General features: G+C 35.0%; 1 protein-coding gene across 1 annotated transcript; it reads right to left on the reverse strand.

The window, feature by feature from the left end:
• Positions 1-445: 445 nt before the first annotated feature.
• LOC108770470 (lateral signaling target protein 2 homolog) lies at positions 446-13645 on the reverse strand. The gene is made up of 6 exons (XM_018522081.1): positions 13570-13645; positions 5273-5695; positions 4708-5052; positions 2088-4420; positions 1416-1696; positions 446-939 (listed from the first exon to the last, which is right to left on the reverse strand). The coding sequence occupies exons 1-6, from the start codon at positions 13606-13608 to the stop codon at positions 659-661; spliced, it is 3702 nt and encodes a 1233-aa protein (XP_018377583.1). The 5' UTR covers positions 13609-13645; the 3' UTR covers positions 446-658.
• Between the last annotated feature and the right edge of the window lie 345 nt (positions 13646-13990).

A 13990-nucleotide genomic window follows, 5' to 3' on the forward strand; every position in this document is an offset into this window, starting at 1 on the left:
TACAATATAAAAAATCTTACACCATATACCCAAATCAAATTACATTACCACAACTATTACAAATTAGATTAACGCTTTCTTAACAAATATTTAATCATGATGTGTAAAAATATTATTAACGTTTATATATCTAATTTTATAGATTAAGTGCACATAAGTATATAAATAATGCATAAAAGCAATTTAGTGACAACGATTTTTCTCCAATTCTTCTGTTTGTTATTATACAAACACTCTCTCTGTAGTTTCTCTTTTTACAAATTTTACAAATTATGTAGAATTGGACAAATCAATATGTTACTAGATTTTTCAATATATATTCAATGTACTTTTATATCATTAAAGAAATAAAAAAGGAAAAGATGAGTATATAAATACTCGAGTAGTTCAAAAATTTATTTCATTTCCTAATTTGAGTAAGGTTTCGATTAACGAAGCAGTTAATTCATTAAATTAAAATTTTTAACACCGGACGATTGTATCACATAATTATGTTCTACGAGATTTAAGATTTGTTTTTATAGAATACAGGAATATTTACTTATTTTATCACAAAAATTATGCTTGCCAAATCTGCACGAGTGTCTTGTATATTAAAAAGGAAGTGTATCGCATAAGGAATTAAAATAATTGGATTTACAAGCCATTTCAGAAATATTCATCTGGTGGGCGAGACTTGAGAGACTGTAAAAGGCGTCACTTGATACAGGAAACACCTGTTGCACACCCTCACAGGTTTTGTGTGCCCGAAATGAGGCAGTGGAACGTTGTTGCTGCTGCAACGACCACAGAACACTTTACCACAATTTCGGCAATGGTGTCTACGTCGCACAACTGTGAATCCCGCTTGACAGGCCATACACCTTGGTGCATCATTGTCCGGTACCCAAGTAGGTGCTCTTTCGACGCATTCCTCTCCTCTCTCAGTGACAGGAGAAGCTATAGAAATAAATAAGAGACATGATTATATGTAATATAACTTTTTTATATTTAACTGTATATCAAATAATAGATAAATGTTTATTTCTTGGAAAAAACTTTAAGTTTTTAAATATAGTTTTGTTCATAAGACTAATTTTTGTTCAGAAATTAGAAAAGAAATTATACGTTGTCATATATTTCACATCAAATTGGAACTAAACATTAAAATTATTTGTATTCTTATCTCTAAAAATGATCTTACAATGATTATTTTTTTCAGTTACAAGTTTATTATTTTTATTTATGTTTTATTATATTATTTATAATTTAGATTTATATTTTTCGGAACAAAATTTCAAGTTAAATATTTAATAAAATTTCAATGTTTAAAATTCATATACATACGCAAGGATCAATTTTTATGTTCAGATACTAATAATGGGCAAACATATATTTGTTAAAATTCATGAATGAAAATGTCAACATATTCATACTTCGATCGTGTATCAAAGTGGTTTCCTCTAAATCTTCGTATTCTGGTAACGACTCTTGCCGCTCATGAATACTCTCTGTCTCCGCCGTATCTATTGGTGCATTTGCTGTGGAAGATACATTTTGTTCCTTTGATTCTTCGGTGTCTTCTATTGCCTGACTGCTATTCATGAGAAAAACACACTTTAAAATGTTCCGCAAATCTGATGCGAAATTTGTTTGTAACTGGTCTGCCACACCTGCTATGCAAACGAAAAGACGATGGACAAGATCTTCCGAGGATCTGAAAATGTAATAATAATAATAGTAGTATTTTATTTTATTTTGGAAGAGTTATATAAATATATCTTATATTAAAACATTTTAAAAGAATGCATTAATAAAGAAAAAAAGATAAAAAATAGAAACATATAAATATAAAGAAAAATACACAAAGTTTATAAATAAAGCAAAAATATATTTAAAAAGATATGAAGACTGAACGTTTATAAAGTTTATTAAACGTTTGTAAAGTAATCAATTATCAAGATTAGTAAATTATTTTAAGAGAGAGAGAGAGTTTTAATATATATAACAAATATTAATGTCTTTTAAATATACCAATAGATTGACTCAACGCATAATTACGTTATCATTTACACAACGACATTAATAAAATAACAATATCCTCTTACCGAAACTTGGCTCTTATTTGATTTCTATTTGCGATCTCGGCGGCTTGCATTGCCAATGCAATCTCTTCATCGTCCTGACAGTCGCTATGAAACTCGCTGGTTTCTGAACTCGAATCGCAGCAGCTTGAACAACTAGAACTTGATGCTACATCAGGTTTGTAGTTCAAAGATTGATGGGAATTTAAACACGATACGCCGGATACTGTCGATGCGTTGACTAATCTCATCGCACGCGCAGATTTCTGCGTCTTATTATCTTTTGTACCTTGATATTCGTGACAAATTATACTCTGCGGAGTAGTTGAAATCTCTGACACCAAGCCGCTCTTATCTGTCCTTGGGCCCAATCCGTCATTCATTAGATTACTTCCGCTTCCAGATTTTCTTTTGTTATGTTCTAAGCGCGCATATTTATCTCGTTCATATCTTTCCTTCTTCTCGACATCCCTTTTCTTTATTCTAGCGATTTGCTCGGATTTGGATCTCCTGTGATCCAACAACTTTCTGCTCTGTGGCGACGAATGTCTGTTCATGCAATGCGTACCGAGATTGCAGCAGCATTGTCCGCGCGACTCGAAGTGTTGAAGTCGCGGGCTTATGTGAGGACTGCGACTGCTAAAATTTGGCATCTGCCTAGTACTTTGAAGATGCAAACTAGCGCCGAAGTTGCTTAATCTAGCATTCAAACATCGATCCGTGGAATTCGATCTGGAGCTTTCGGTACTTGTGGCCGCCCGCATAATCTGTAGATTATGTCTCTTTTCTCCCGATCTACTGTGAGCTTTGTGCGTGTTTCGCTCCAATTTATGCTGATGTCGCCGTCGTTGCTTTTCGTCTCTCGTTCTTCTCGTCTTGTCTTGCGTCTTGTACCTTTCGATCTTACTGTCGATTTTCTCAATACTTCGAGAAGTGGATGGGCAATTCTCACATTTTAAGTCACCCCAGAATTCCTTCCTGGAGCTCGATGAATCTATATTCAAATTGAGATTTTCCCAATTCTCAGAATAGTTTATCTGAAAAGTGGATTGATTGGAATCACAGAGAGTCAATTGACCGTTACCATATGCAACGCCGATAAATTCCTCGTTAGTGCCATTGAAGTTTGACGATATTCGTGGAATGTTTTTGCCGACAGATTCCCTGTCTCCGTTCGAATGCAAACCAGATAAATTAATCGAATGATCCAAAGTAGGCGTTTTGTTAGTGCTTTTCGTGCCGCAGACACACGAGTTCTCCGAAATGGCAGGATTCTGTTTCTTTGGTGAATTCATATTGGAGCAAGAATAACTGGTATTCTCCTGCGTATCTTCCTCGTCCGACACATCACAACCCTCCTGCTGAATCTCGTTAGCAAAAGTCTTTTTTTCTTCTGGACTCTTGTCGTACAAACTGGTGTTCTCGGATGATATTACCGTACATATGCCAGAATCTGTTTGTTCCGAAATCTCATTTGAGCATTCATTAGAGTCCAATAGAAGATTTGAGAGCGTTTTATTCGCTTCCGATATAAGTCTCTTGGAGTCTTGCTCGGGGAAAGTATTCTCGGATATGTGCGCGGCCTCAGTATCTATGGTATTTTCGCGAGTAACTTGATTAAGCAAATATTGCGTCTGTGGAATTTCTATGTTGTCCGAGCATTCATCGAACATTTTAGTCAAGTCGGGGGTAATAAAGCTTTCTTCATCCCGAATATCCTTGATAGTATTTGAAGCACTGGTTCCTGCTACATCATCTAATATCGTAATGTCATTCTGTACTATCAAAGTGGGTTCACTAACATCGTTCCCATCATTAGAAATTAAATCACAGTCACGAAGAATTTGTTCAATATAATGTGAAGCATCAGATAGTTCCCATTCGTATTGCATTTGCTCACCAACACTTTCCTCATTACTTTGTTGCATCTTTTCGGCGCTGTCACATATTACGTTACTATCACACCCATCTGAGGATATATTTAAATTTTCCCGCTCGGTTTCTACTTTTTTTTTCTTTTTACGTCCACTTTTATTTTGCTCACGCTTTTTTCCCGATAACTGATCGCCTCTACTTTCGTCCAACGATTGAACCGCATCACTCGCTACCTCGTCCATGTTGTTGCCAGTATTTCTCGTCACGGTGTAGAAATCAACGATAAATTCTTTGCAGTTCGGATAACCAGTATAAAAATTATGAACGTATTCTTCCAAGTCCGGTATGTCCTGACATGTCGATTTCGTCGACTGTGTAATCGAGCCTGATGGCTCTTCGTTCGAACATAATAACTTCTCCAGCATATATAATTCCCGGTTATTTAACGTCCATAATAGTTCCCTTATCTTGAGAAGAAGAGTCTGAAAATTGTTATGTTTGTGTGAGTAACTTGATTAAGCAAATACTGTTGTTGTGTCAAGTAAAAAAAAGGCGACATTTAGATACTAATTGTAAAGATAAATACTACAGATAATCTGTAGCTAAAGACTATAAAGTGGCTAAATATAAAAAGAAATGAATATTGATCATTGTTATAAATTGAAAAAACTAAGAGTTTACCTTCCTATATGCATATTATACATACAGGATTTTAAACAAATTCGGGAGAGATTACAATCAGCAATAAATTTTGAAGTTAATTCCTTACTCTAAATGGCCTAAACATCTCGCTTATGGTGTCAGGCGAATTGAGGCACAAGGGTCCTCCAGGAGGTGCCAGAAGTCCTGAGACAATAGCCAGGCGAGGAATAGTGAACATTAAAGCTGGCTCATAGTTATCTACATCCGCTTGGTCCAATAATCCGCGTTCAAGCGCTCGTTGCAAAGTCTCTGAAAATAATACGCATACGAGCTCCTGTTGCTCGTACTCCTTTGTCGACTTCACCGGTACCATAGCGCCAACATAACATAGCTCAAAATCGGCAAACAGTCGATCAAAGATCTTCAACGACTCGATGAGCTTCTCCAGCGATGGTTCGAGAGGATTTTGCGCCTGGAAAAATTAATACTATTAATACGCCTGATTACTCGTAAAATCGTAAACTTTATGCAAACTAATAGATGAAAGAATTGAAGAATGACAATTATCTTCTTTCCGAAGTTTGGATTTTGGAGAATATCTTTTATTTATTCTTTTTTCACTGCATAAGAATATTGAAAATGCAATGACAATTCGTATTTCGAATGATGAATTTTACTGATATGTCTAATACCTTCAAATTCATGTGGCCCTTGAGCGCATGCTCTCTCAATAAGTTTCTGACAATTTCCAGCGACTTAGTGAGAGCTTTTGCTAACGGCCTCATGGCCGAGCTCTCAGCCTCCCGGTTCATTATCGAAGAACCAGCCGCCAGACATTCCGCGCCGAACCAGAGCTGTCCGGCCAAATTTTCCTGCATCACGTCATCGGGGAATTTCACCCGGAAGTCCCGATTGGCGCGGCTCTCGGGGATCAAATCGTCCATTATTTGATTACAGATTGTCAGGACCTTATCTTGACAGTGTCGCAACTGGTTCATCAGCGTCGTGCATCTCTCCGGCTCTTGTCGACCATCGAAGGAGTCCAATTCGCAGGCGACTGCGTTCAGAGACTCATCGGCATAAAAGAACTGAGCCAGCAGACTTGTGTCATCCCTCTGTATAGACAAAATAAAGAGAATTGATTAGAAAAGTCTATTTAAAAAATTAAATGTTCATAATGTGTCGACATTCAAAGAAATATCTAAATTAATTAAGGAATATCTAAATCATATTTTCTTCGGAGTTAAAAAACAAGATTTTCTATCCGCATATTTGTAACGGATAAATCTGTTTACAGATATGCGTTTGAGGTATCTGTAAATAGTAAACTAATCAGCCACATATGTGAACAATGACACATCTAATTGCGCCTACGTCATAATGAAAGGGTCACCCACGTCACGATTAAAGGACGCAGCGGTAAAACCTTCTATATTATTCTCGTTGAATGAATTTGTACTACCCATTTGACGTCGGATATAGATATAGGGTGTAAAAGGTAAAATCGATTTAGGCTCAGTTCCACAACTCACGGTTAACTCTTAACCGAGATTCAACTTATTTCTCATTTCTTTCCAATTCTAGAATTGAAAAGAGATGAGGAATAAGTTGAACTTCGGTTAAGAGTAAACCCTGAGTTGTGGAATTGGTCCTTAATCGTCTGTGAAATTTTATTTAACGAGAATTTTATTCATAATGAAAACAATAATGTCGGCAACCTACGAGGATGCAGCAGAATTATCGTTGTATTATTATAACGTAGAGTAGTATTTCAAAATAATGAGTTTAACACTTTGTGACCAATATAGGTCATGCGATGACTGTAAGCTCTAAATCGTGTTCAAATGCTCGACACGTACGTTTCGACGAAAGTGGCGATACAGAATTCCTCGTTTTGAAAAAAAGCCGACTTTAAATCCAATTATGACGCGGAATCCGATTCGAAAAATGCGATCAAGGTTTTAATTTATATTGATTAAAACGCGATTGAAGGAAAAGAGCAGTTTACGCGTAAAGAGCAGCCGGTATAGAACAAATGATTTATTCAATGAAATATATTTAAAAGTAAGATAAATCGATTGCGCGAATAAACTCGTTATTTATGGATCATTGATTGTGCAAAGTTCAAACATAGATTTAGTCTTGTCTTATCGACGCGCGGATAAGAATGTTACAAAAAATACATTTATAATAATACAGAGTCACATTTATACAATAGAATAGCGTTTAATTTATTTTTTTAATTAAATTTTGAGATTATTTCCGCAGAAATAGAAAAATAGTCTAACTTAAAATAATGAGAAGGTCATAAAAGAAGAAATTACCCCTTGTTCCCACTTATAACAATACTATTAATGTATGCTGTTCAATAACGTGCTAATAATAATATGCTTTAGGTGCACGTATATTTATGACGGTGCAACGTTTGTCACGGTACGGATGTACTTGTTATTGAATCATGTCCTACTGGAAATGACTCAGGAATCATGCTTATGCATGCAACGTGACAAATAAATCGATTAATCCTTCATATCGATATCGTAAAACTAGGACAATGTTGCACCGCAATTTGCGTAAGAAGAAACAAATTTTATTCGCTCAGGAAGAGAGAACATTTACTCTTTTTATTACTGCAAACTGCACAATCACATTAATCGTTCTGCTTTCGGGATATGTTCGAAATAAAAACGTTTCTAATTCGTTTACTTCTCTTTAAAAAATTTTACATGTGAAAAAGAAGCACGCGGGTACCTCTCCGTTGTTCTAAAACAAAAAATAATTTAGTCACAATGATGATTGCAGAGAGAGAGAGAGAGAGAGAGAGAGAGGGGAGTTAAATGTGAGCAAAACTTTTATACTCATGTCTATTTCTACCAATGTAGATTAATTTCAATCTCGGTTTAATTTATTCTTTATGTTTTTCTAATTCTTTGAACTAGAAAACAACAGAAAGTAAGATTAAACCAAGATTAAAGTTAATCTGTATTGATAAAAACGTAGACATCAGTCTACGATGACAAGGAGAAAATTCAGCGCGATATATAACATAACATTATACAAGTTTCGTATTTACAAGTCCATTTTTGTAATCGTAGTGTAAAAGATAACATAATCAGCAATTACTCCAATAATTTCGCAGAAAATTTTTCCGTATTGCGTATTACGCTTAGGGATATTATCACTGAAGACGTATTTCAAAATATTCCACGTTTGCGACTATATAATTTTCTAAAAAATTTATACGCAGAATTCTAATACATTTACATCAATGAATGCTTGTGTATTTTTATTTTTGGCTAGTACTAAGAAAAAATTCTGGTTGAAAAATAGACGAACTAGAAGATTCTGATCATATCGATTAGAATTCTAGTTGAGATAACCAGATGTCCAATTACGATGATCAGAGTTCTATTGCGGGATTCTCTAAACTTTTTATCGACAATTGTCGCTATCGTTAATTAGCGACAGCCAATGAATGCTTTCTTTCAGGATTGTCCTACCGACAATCATCGATAAGATGTTTAGAGAATCCCGCTACTGATTGAAATCATCAAAATCTTTTGGTTTATCAATTTTCAACCAGAAATTTTTCTCAAAATTACATTTGTATATACAAATCTTGTTGAGATGGTAATCACAAGGAAATTGCTGCAATGGTAGCAACACCAACATAAAAATTCGATATCTGTTAAGGTAAGCGCCATTAAAAGACTTCATTAAACAATAACAGAGAATTCTTGAAGAAAATTTGGAAAATTTGCAAAAATACACAGACTAATTTGAGACACACTCACAGAGTGACATGTACGAACAATCAGCGATTTTATTACGAACATTAAAATGCTATTTCTTTTATTTAAAGGATTAAAAAATTTATTTTTGTTTAAAAAGAAAGAGGACGTTCGTTTTTAACCGATTTAAAAAGGAGGTTCTCAATTCGATCTGTATGTATGTTTTTGTTTTTACAATTCATAACGATTTAAATTGTACACGATAAGTAGCGTTATGCAAAAATACCAGATGATATATCGATCGTTTAATCAGCTTGAGTCAACACTTGTTTTACATGTTCAGTTATACTAATGATCGAACGATTATATTATCATACCTCTCTTGAGTCATATCTCTCACCTTGAAATAGTGTTCAATTTGAAGAATGGAACAAAAATAAACTAAAGATAAAAAGACTCAAAATGTTTGTAATCAGTAACATTGTACGGACTGTTGAGATTTACAGCCTAGAGAATTAATTTTGTATCACATCTCCATTCGGAAACCACATTTGAACGAATTAATTGTGACCTATTTTACGACCATAATCGCTGTCATCCGACAGAGAGAAAGAAAGAGAAAGAGGAACAATTCCAACGTACTACTCTCTCTCTCTCGAGTCCGTTCGTTCTTTCAAAATATCGTCCTGCTTTACAGTTTTGCTGAGCGTACAACAACGACAATTTACTAGAAAGTTGCATATTTCAACGTCGGACGTCGGCAGGTAAATGACGAACTGTCACCCGCAAACTACAATGATTAACGAATTCAACGTGCGAAGAGTAAATGCAGTTTCGCATTACGTACAAGAATCGAGTAAGAATACTTTAAACCGTCGCATCCATCAAACGAGCGATTGCAGTTGTCGAGAAAACACCGATCAATTCTACCGTGCAGTGGATACACTTCGCGTTCGTTTCGCACGGGCGATGTCATCGTATGCGGAAAAAAATACTGAGTGTCGCTGTGACTCATCCCGTTGACTCTTTTTTCATCGCCACCCTATATCGCCGCGATCCCTATGCATCTTTATTTTACTCCGCGTCCGTTCTTTTCTCTTTGTTCCTCTGTAATGCATATATTAATTTCCTTTTACCAAATAAAATAGATCGTATCGTATAATTCGTACGCAGACAACTATTACCGTAGAAAGTAGTGTTTAAAATGTTTATATTAAAAAAAACATCTTTGTAAAACAAACGTTTAATAATAACATATGTTTCAATTTTAAACGTTCATGGCTCGACTGCACCAACGTTATTTTGACTTTAAGCGAGACTTAAAAATCTTTTTCTTTTTTTAAAGTTAAAAAAAAGACAAAGAGGAAGAGAGTTGTGTATCATCTTATGTTAGTATTTTAAATCTAAATATATGACGTTTTGTTTATTAAAAAAGTTTAAAAATTCAAACATCTTTAAGTATTTAAGAAACAGAGATAAGAATGAAACATTTTAATGTCTTAAAATTAAACATTGCTTTTTTGGATGATTTTATTCATTATCTTTTATTCATTATCTCTAAAAAATGTCAGTGTGGATTTAACATCATGGTATATCTATAGATGCTTTTCATTTGGTGACAAATAGACACATATGTTCTATTTTTTGTTACTTATGGAATGCGAAGAAAAATAGACTGTGTCGACTTGTGTCACTAAATGGAAAATACCCTATATAATTCTTGTCATATTGATATTAATACACTGAGAAAAAAAGCTGTTAACTAAATTAATTAAATGCGTTTAGTTCGTAGTGGTTATTTATAGTCCAAGTATTTATATATTTAAATTAAATACACATGAGTCATACCAGCATGTTATTTGTTTGAATTAACAAATATTTGCTTGGCAGCCCATAACCATTGCATTTAGTTGAATCAACTAATATTTTTGTAAAACAACTTTTTTTTTCTCATCGTATTAACACAAACATGATGTGAATTTGTATTCTCTGGTATTTATATCAACACCATCATATGGATTTAAAACCTATGGTGTTAAATCGACATCATATTAGTGTTAATCCTTTGTAGGCACACTGGGTTCTTTTTACCCAGGTGAAATTTCATTCTCAAATTTCTTGGCACAAATTAAAATTTTTATTAAATAAAATTTTAACATTTGAGTTAAAAGGAATTATTTGGTAATGTAGATGTTGTCAATCATAGATGTTGAAAAGTAATCCTGAAGTTTTCTAGATTTTTGAAAGTCTATAAGAACATAAAGAAAAAAATTAGGACAAAAAACATCCGGAATGCCTACGAAGTAACATAGTGAGAATTATATACACACCGAATGGTATTAAATCCACACCGAGTTTTTAAAGTATACGAAACGTTATAAAGAATGACATTGGATACTTCGTGTATAATTAATGAGAAATCGATGACCCTGACAGCAGCTGAATCTTTCTAGAATAAGACAACGTCGCACGGTCGTATCAAACGGTGCTTATTTCTTCGATTATTAATCACGTCGTAAAAACAGCTATTTAATTTACATGTTTTCTTTTCGACAAACCTTTACGAACTGTATCTTCCATAGAAATTTCTCACGGAGACATTCTTCTTCACGATATTGCAATACTATCTAAGGTCCAGTTCCGCAATTCGCGGTTAATTCTCAATCAATTTAATTCTAAGAATTGGAAAGAGATGAGGAATAAAAGAGTTGAACCTCGATTAAGAGTTAACCGTGTGTTGTGAAATTGGATCTAAGCATTTATTTTCATTCACGCGGCTTGGTCTCGTGTATATCTCACTTGAATATGTTGATCTTTACTGTCATGATACGAAATATTGAATCGCGTTTGAAAAAAAAAAACAGTGTAAAAATGGATAATACACGTGGAATATTTTGCTGCACGCCAATTGTCAGAAATCGATAATTTCACTTCAGGCGATTAAATACGCGATCTTATCGTACCATATCTCGCGTGATGATATTAAAAAATAAACTTCATTTTATCCCGATGTAATTTACACAACCAAACAACTCTTCTGTCTTTGTTATCTGCCTTTCTGTTAAAAGAATTTATCATTGGGAAATTTACTATTCCTGTAAACAAGAGATATGTTTTGCGCAATATAGCATGCGGCATTATGATATACTGGATAATTTTAAGCACTTCAGTCTGACACACAATCAGTACAAAGCGTTTCGCTCTATTTCTGTAGTATTCGTAGAAGGCTAATTCCCTCCCCCACCGTTCTTTATTTCTCTCCTCGCATAAATTACTAATTGACTTGTAACATGGCTTGCAGGCGTGCATTACGGTGTTAATAAAGCGTCATTACGCGAAAGCGTAACACTTCCTATATCTTAGAGGATACCTGTTCCCAGTTTAGCACGAGACAATTCGATGAACATAATACAAGATAGAGAATTTAATGGAAATAAAACAGGGTTCTCAAAGAGGGTTTTCAATGGTTCTTTTTTTTTTTTTAAGAATGAAATATAAATTGCGTTTCTTTTTAAATATGTTTTTAATGCTTCAAACATGCTTTAAATTGCAGTATTATGAAAAAAAAACGTGTATTAAAACTTATTAAAAATATCGATTGAGCAGTTTTAAACTGCTTGAAACATGTTTAAAATATGTTTTTTAGCAACTCTGACGTAAAACGAGAAACACAATATCTCGGATTAGAATATTTTACTTTCGCAATATGTGACATATTCTACGTAACACATTTCTATGTAGACTTTATTAACTTTAATCCTTGTTTAACTTGTCTTATTCTAGTTCTAAAAACTAGAACAAGATAAACAGTGAATAAACTGAGATTAAAGTTAATTTACACCCATTCATGGAAATAGACTTGAGAACGAAATAAAGAAGAGTAAATTAAACCGAGATCAAAGTTAACCTACATTGGTAGAAATAGACTGGGAAAATTAAAAAGATAACAAATAAATTAAAGTTAATCTACACTGATAGAAATAAGTCTGAAATAAAAAGATAAAGAGAGTAATAAACGTTTACATTTAATTAATTTTTGTAAATCTATTAAACCCAAATATAAAATATTCGCTACCGATATCTTGCGTTGTGGTGTATGCCCTTTTGATTTACCGTTTGAATTTTAAATAACTTATTTATATTTATTGTCACACACACAAAGAGTAATAAATTAAACCGAGAATATTAATCTACATTAGACGAAACGTGGGGTTGAGAATTAAAAAAAAAAAAAGATAAAGAATAAATTAAACCGAAATAAAAGTTATAGGTAATTTACTCTGATGGAAAGATAAAAAGTAAATTAAACCGAGATTAAAGTTACTTTGTATTGGTAGAAATGAGCCTGAGACTTCGTGCGATGTAACATGCGGAGAGCGAAATGGAGGGGAAGGGCGGGGAGTAGAAACTACGTGCTTGTGCCACATTAGTGTGCGATGTTAATGTACGGAGTTATGATTCTCGGAATTTTTTTTATTTCAATTTGATTGATTAGCATGGCTCAGCATATGGAATCGTCGCAAAGGACATGACTCGCCCGAACTTCGTAGCCACGGAAGTGAGATACTTGAAAACTCGGCATACAAATCCGGGATACAAATTGAATAAACTTGCGAGTGCGTCGACTTTCACTGAGAAAACCATAGGATATTTGGATGCTTTCCAATATGCCCGACGACCGTTCTCAACGATTTCGCGAGAACGACGAATTCATGCTCGCAACGTGCGTGTATTACGAGATGCTGTGCATCTATATGCAGTACCGTATATACGTATGCACCTCGTGTCGTGTGAAATTTTCACGAAACAGGTGGCAACAGCGTTCGGGAAGTCTCTGTCGCGATGAGAATAAACGAGAGAGGGAAAAGAGCGCACGCGTTCGATCGGTACGGCGAGGCGAGAGGCGAAAGAAAGAGAAAATAGAATCTATTCAATGGTAGTAAAAGATGTACTCTTGAAACATGGCACGAATTTAAGAGAAACGTACATTAAGAACAAATCAAAGTAACATATCGAGAAATTAAATTGAAACTTGATCAAGCAAATTGAAACGAAGCAGCGAAAGTATGAAGTATTCACAGAGATGAGAAAGAGAAACAAAAATACACAGCAGAGAGAGAGAGAGAGAGAGAGAGAGAAACAGCAAAGATAAAGATAACGAACATAGCGTGTGGAGAGATAACAATAAGGGAATTGTACAAAGAACGGGGTGATCGCAAGCAAATCGGAGCAAATCACAAAATACACAATGTATTCACCTTAGGCCTGTAAAACCATTTTCTGATGGACTCCATCATATCGCAACGCGGCTGACGTCATCAGAGTATGCTGACGGAAATCGTCACTGCGCCTGCCGCGATCGAGGCACACGCGATGTCGATGTCGTTATTGATGTTGACATTGACATGTCTGCTCCGAAGCTTTAGCCTGGGGATTTGGCCGACGAGTCCAAACACCGTCGAACGACAAATGACGACGACGATGATGGCACTGACGATGACGACGCTGATAACGACGGCGACGACAGTGACAGTGACAACGACAGCGACGACGACGACGACGCGATGCGATCCGTGCATATGAGCATCGATGACGATGATGACGACGATGATAACGTCAGTGATTGCGACAACCACAGCGACGACGTCGACGACGGCGACGACGGCGACGGCGGCGACG

The sequence above is a fragment of the Trachymyrmex cornetzi genome, unplaced genomic scaffold, assembly GCF_001594075.2.
Source record: "Trachymyrmex cornetzi isolate Tcor2-1 unplaced genomic scaffold, Tcor1.1 scaffold127, whole genome shotgun sequence".
NCBI lineage: Eukaryota > Metazoa > Arthropoda > Insecta > Hymenoptera > Formicidae > Trachymyrmex > Trachymyrmex cornetzi.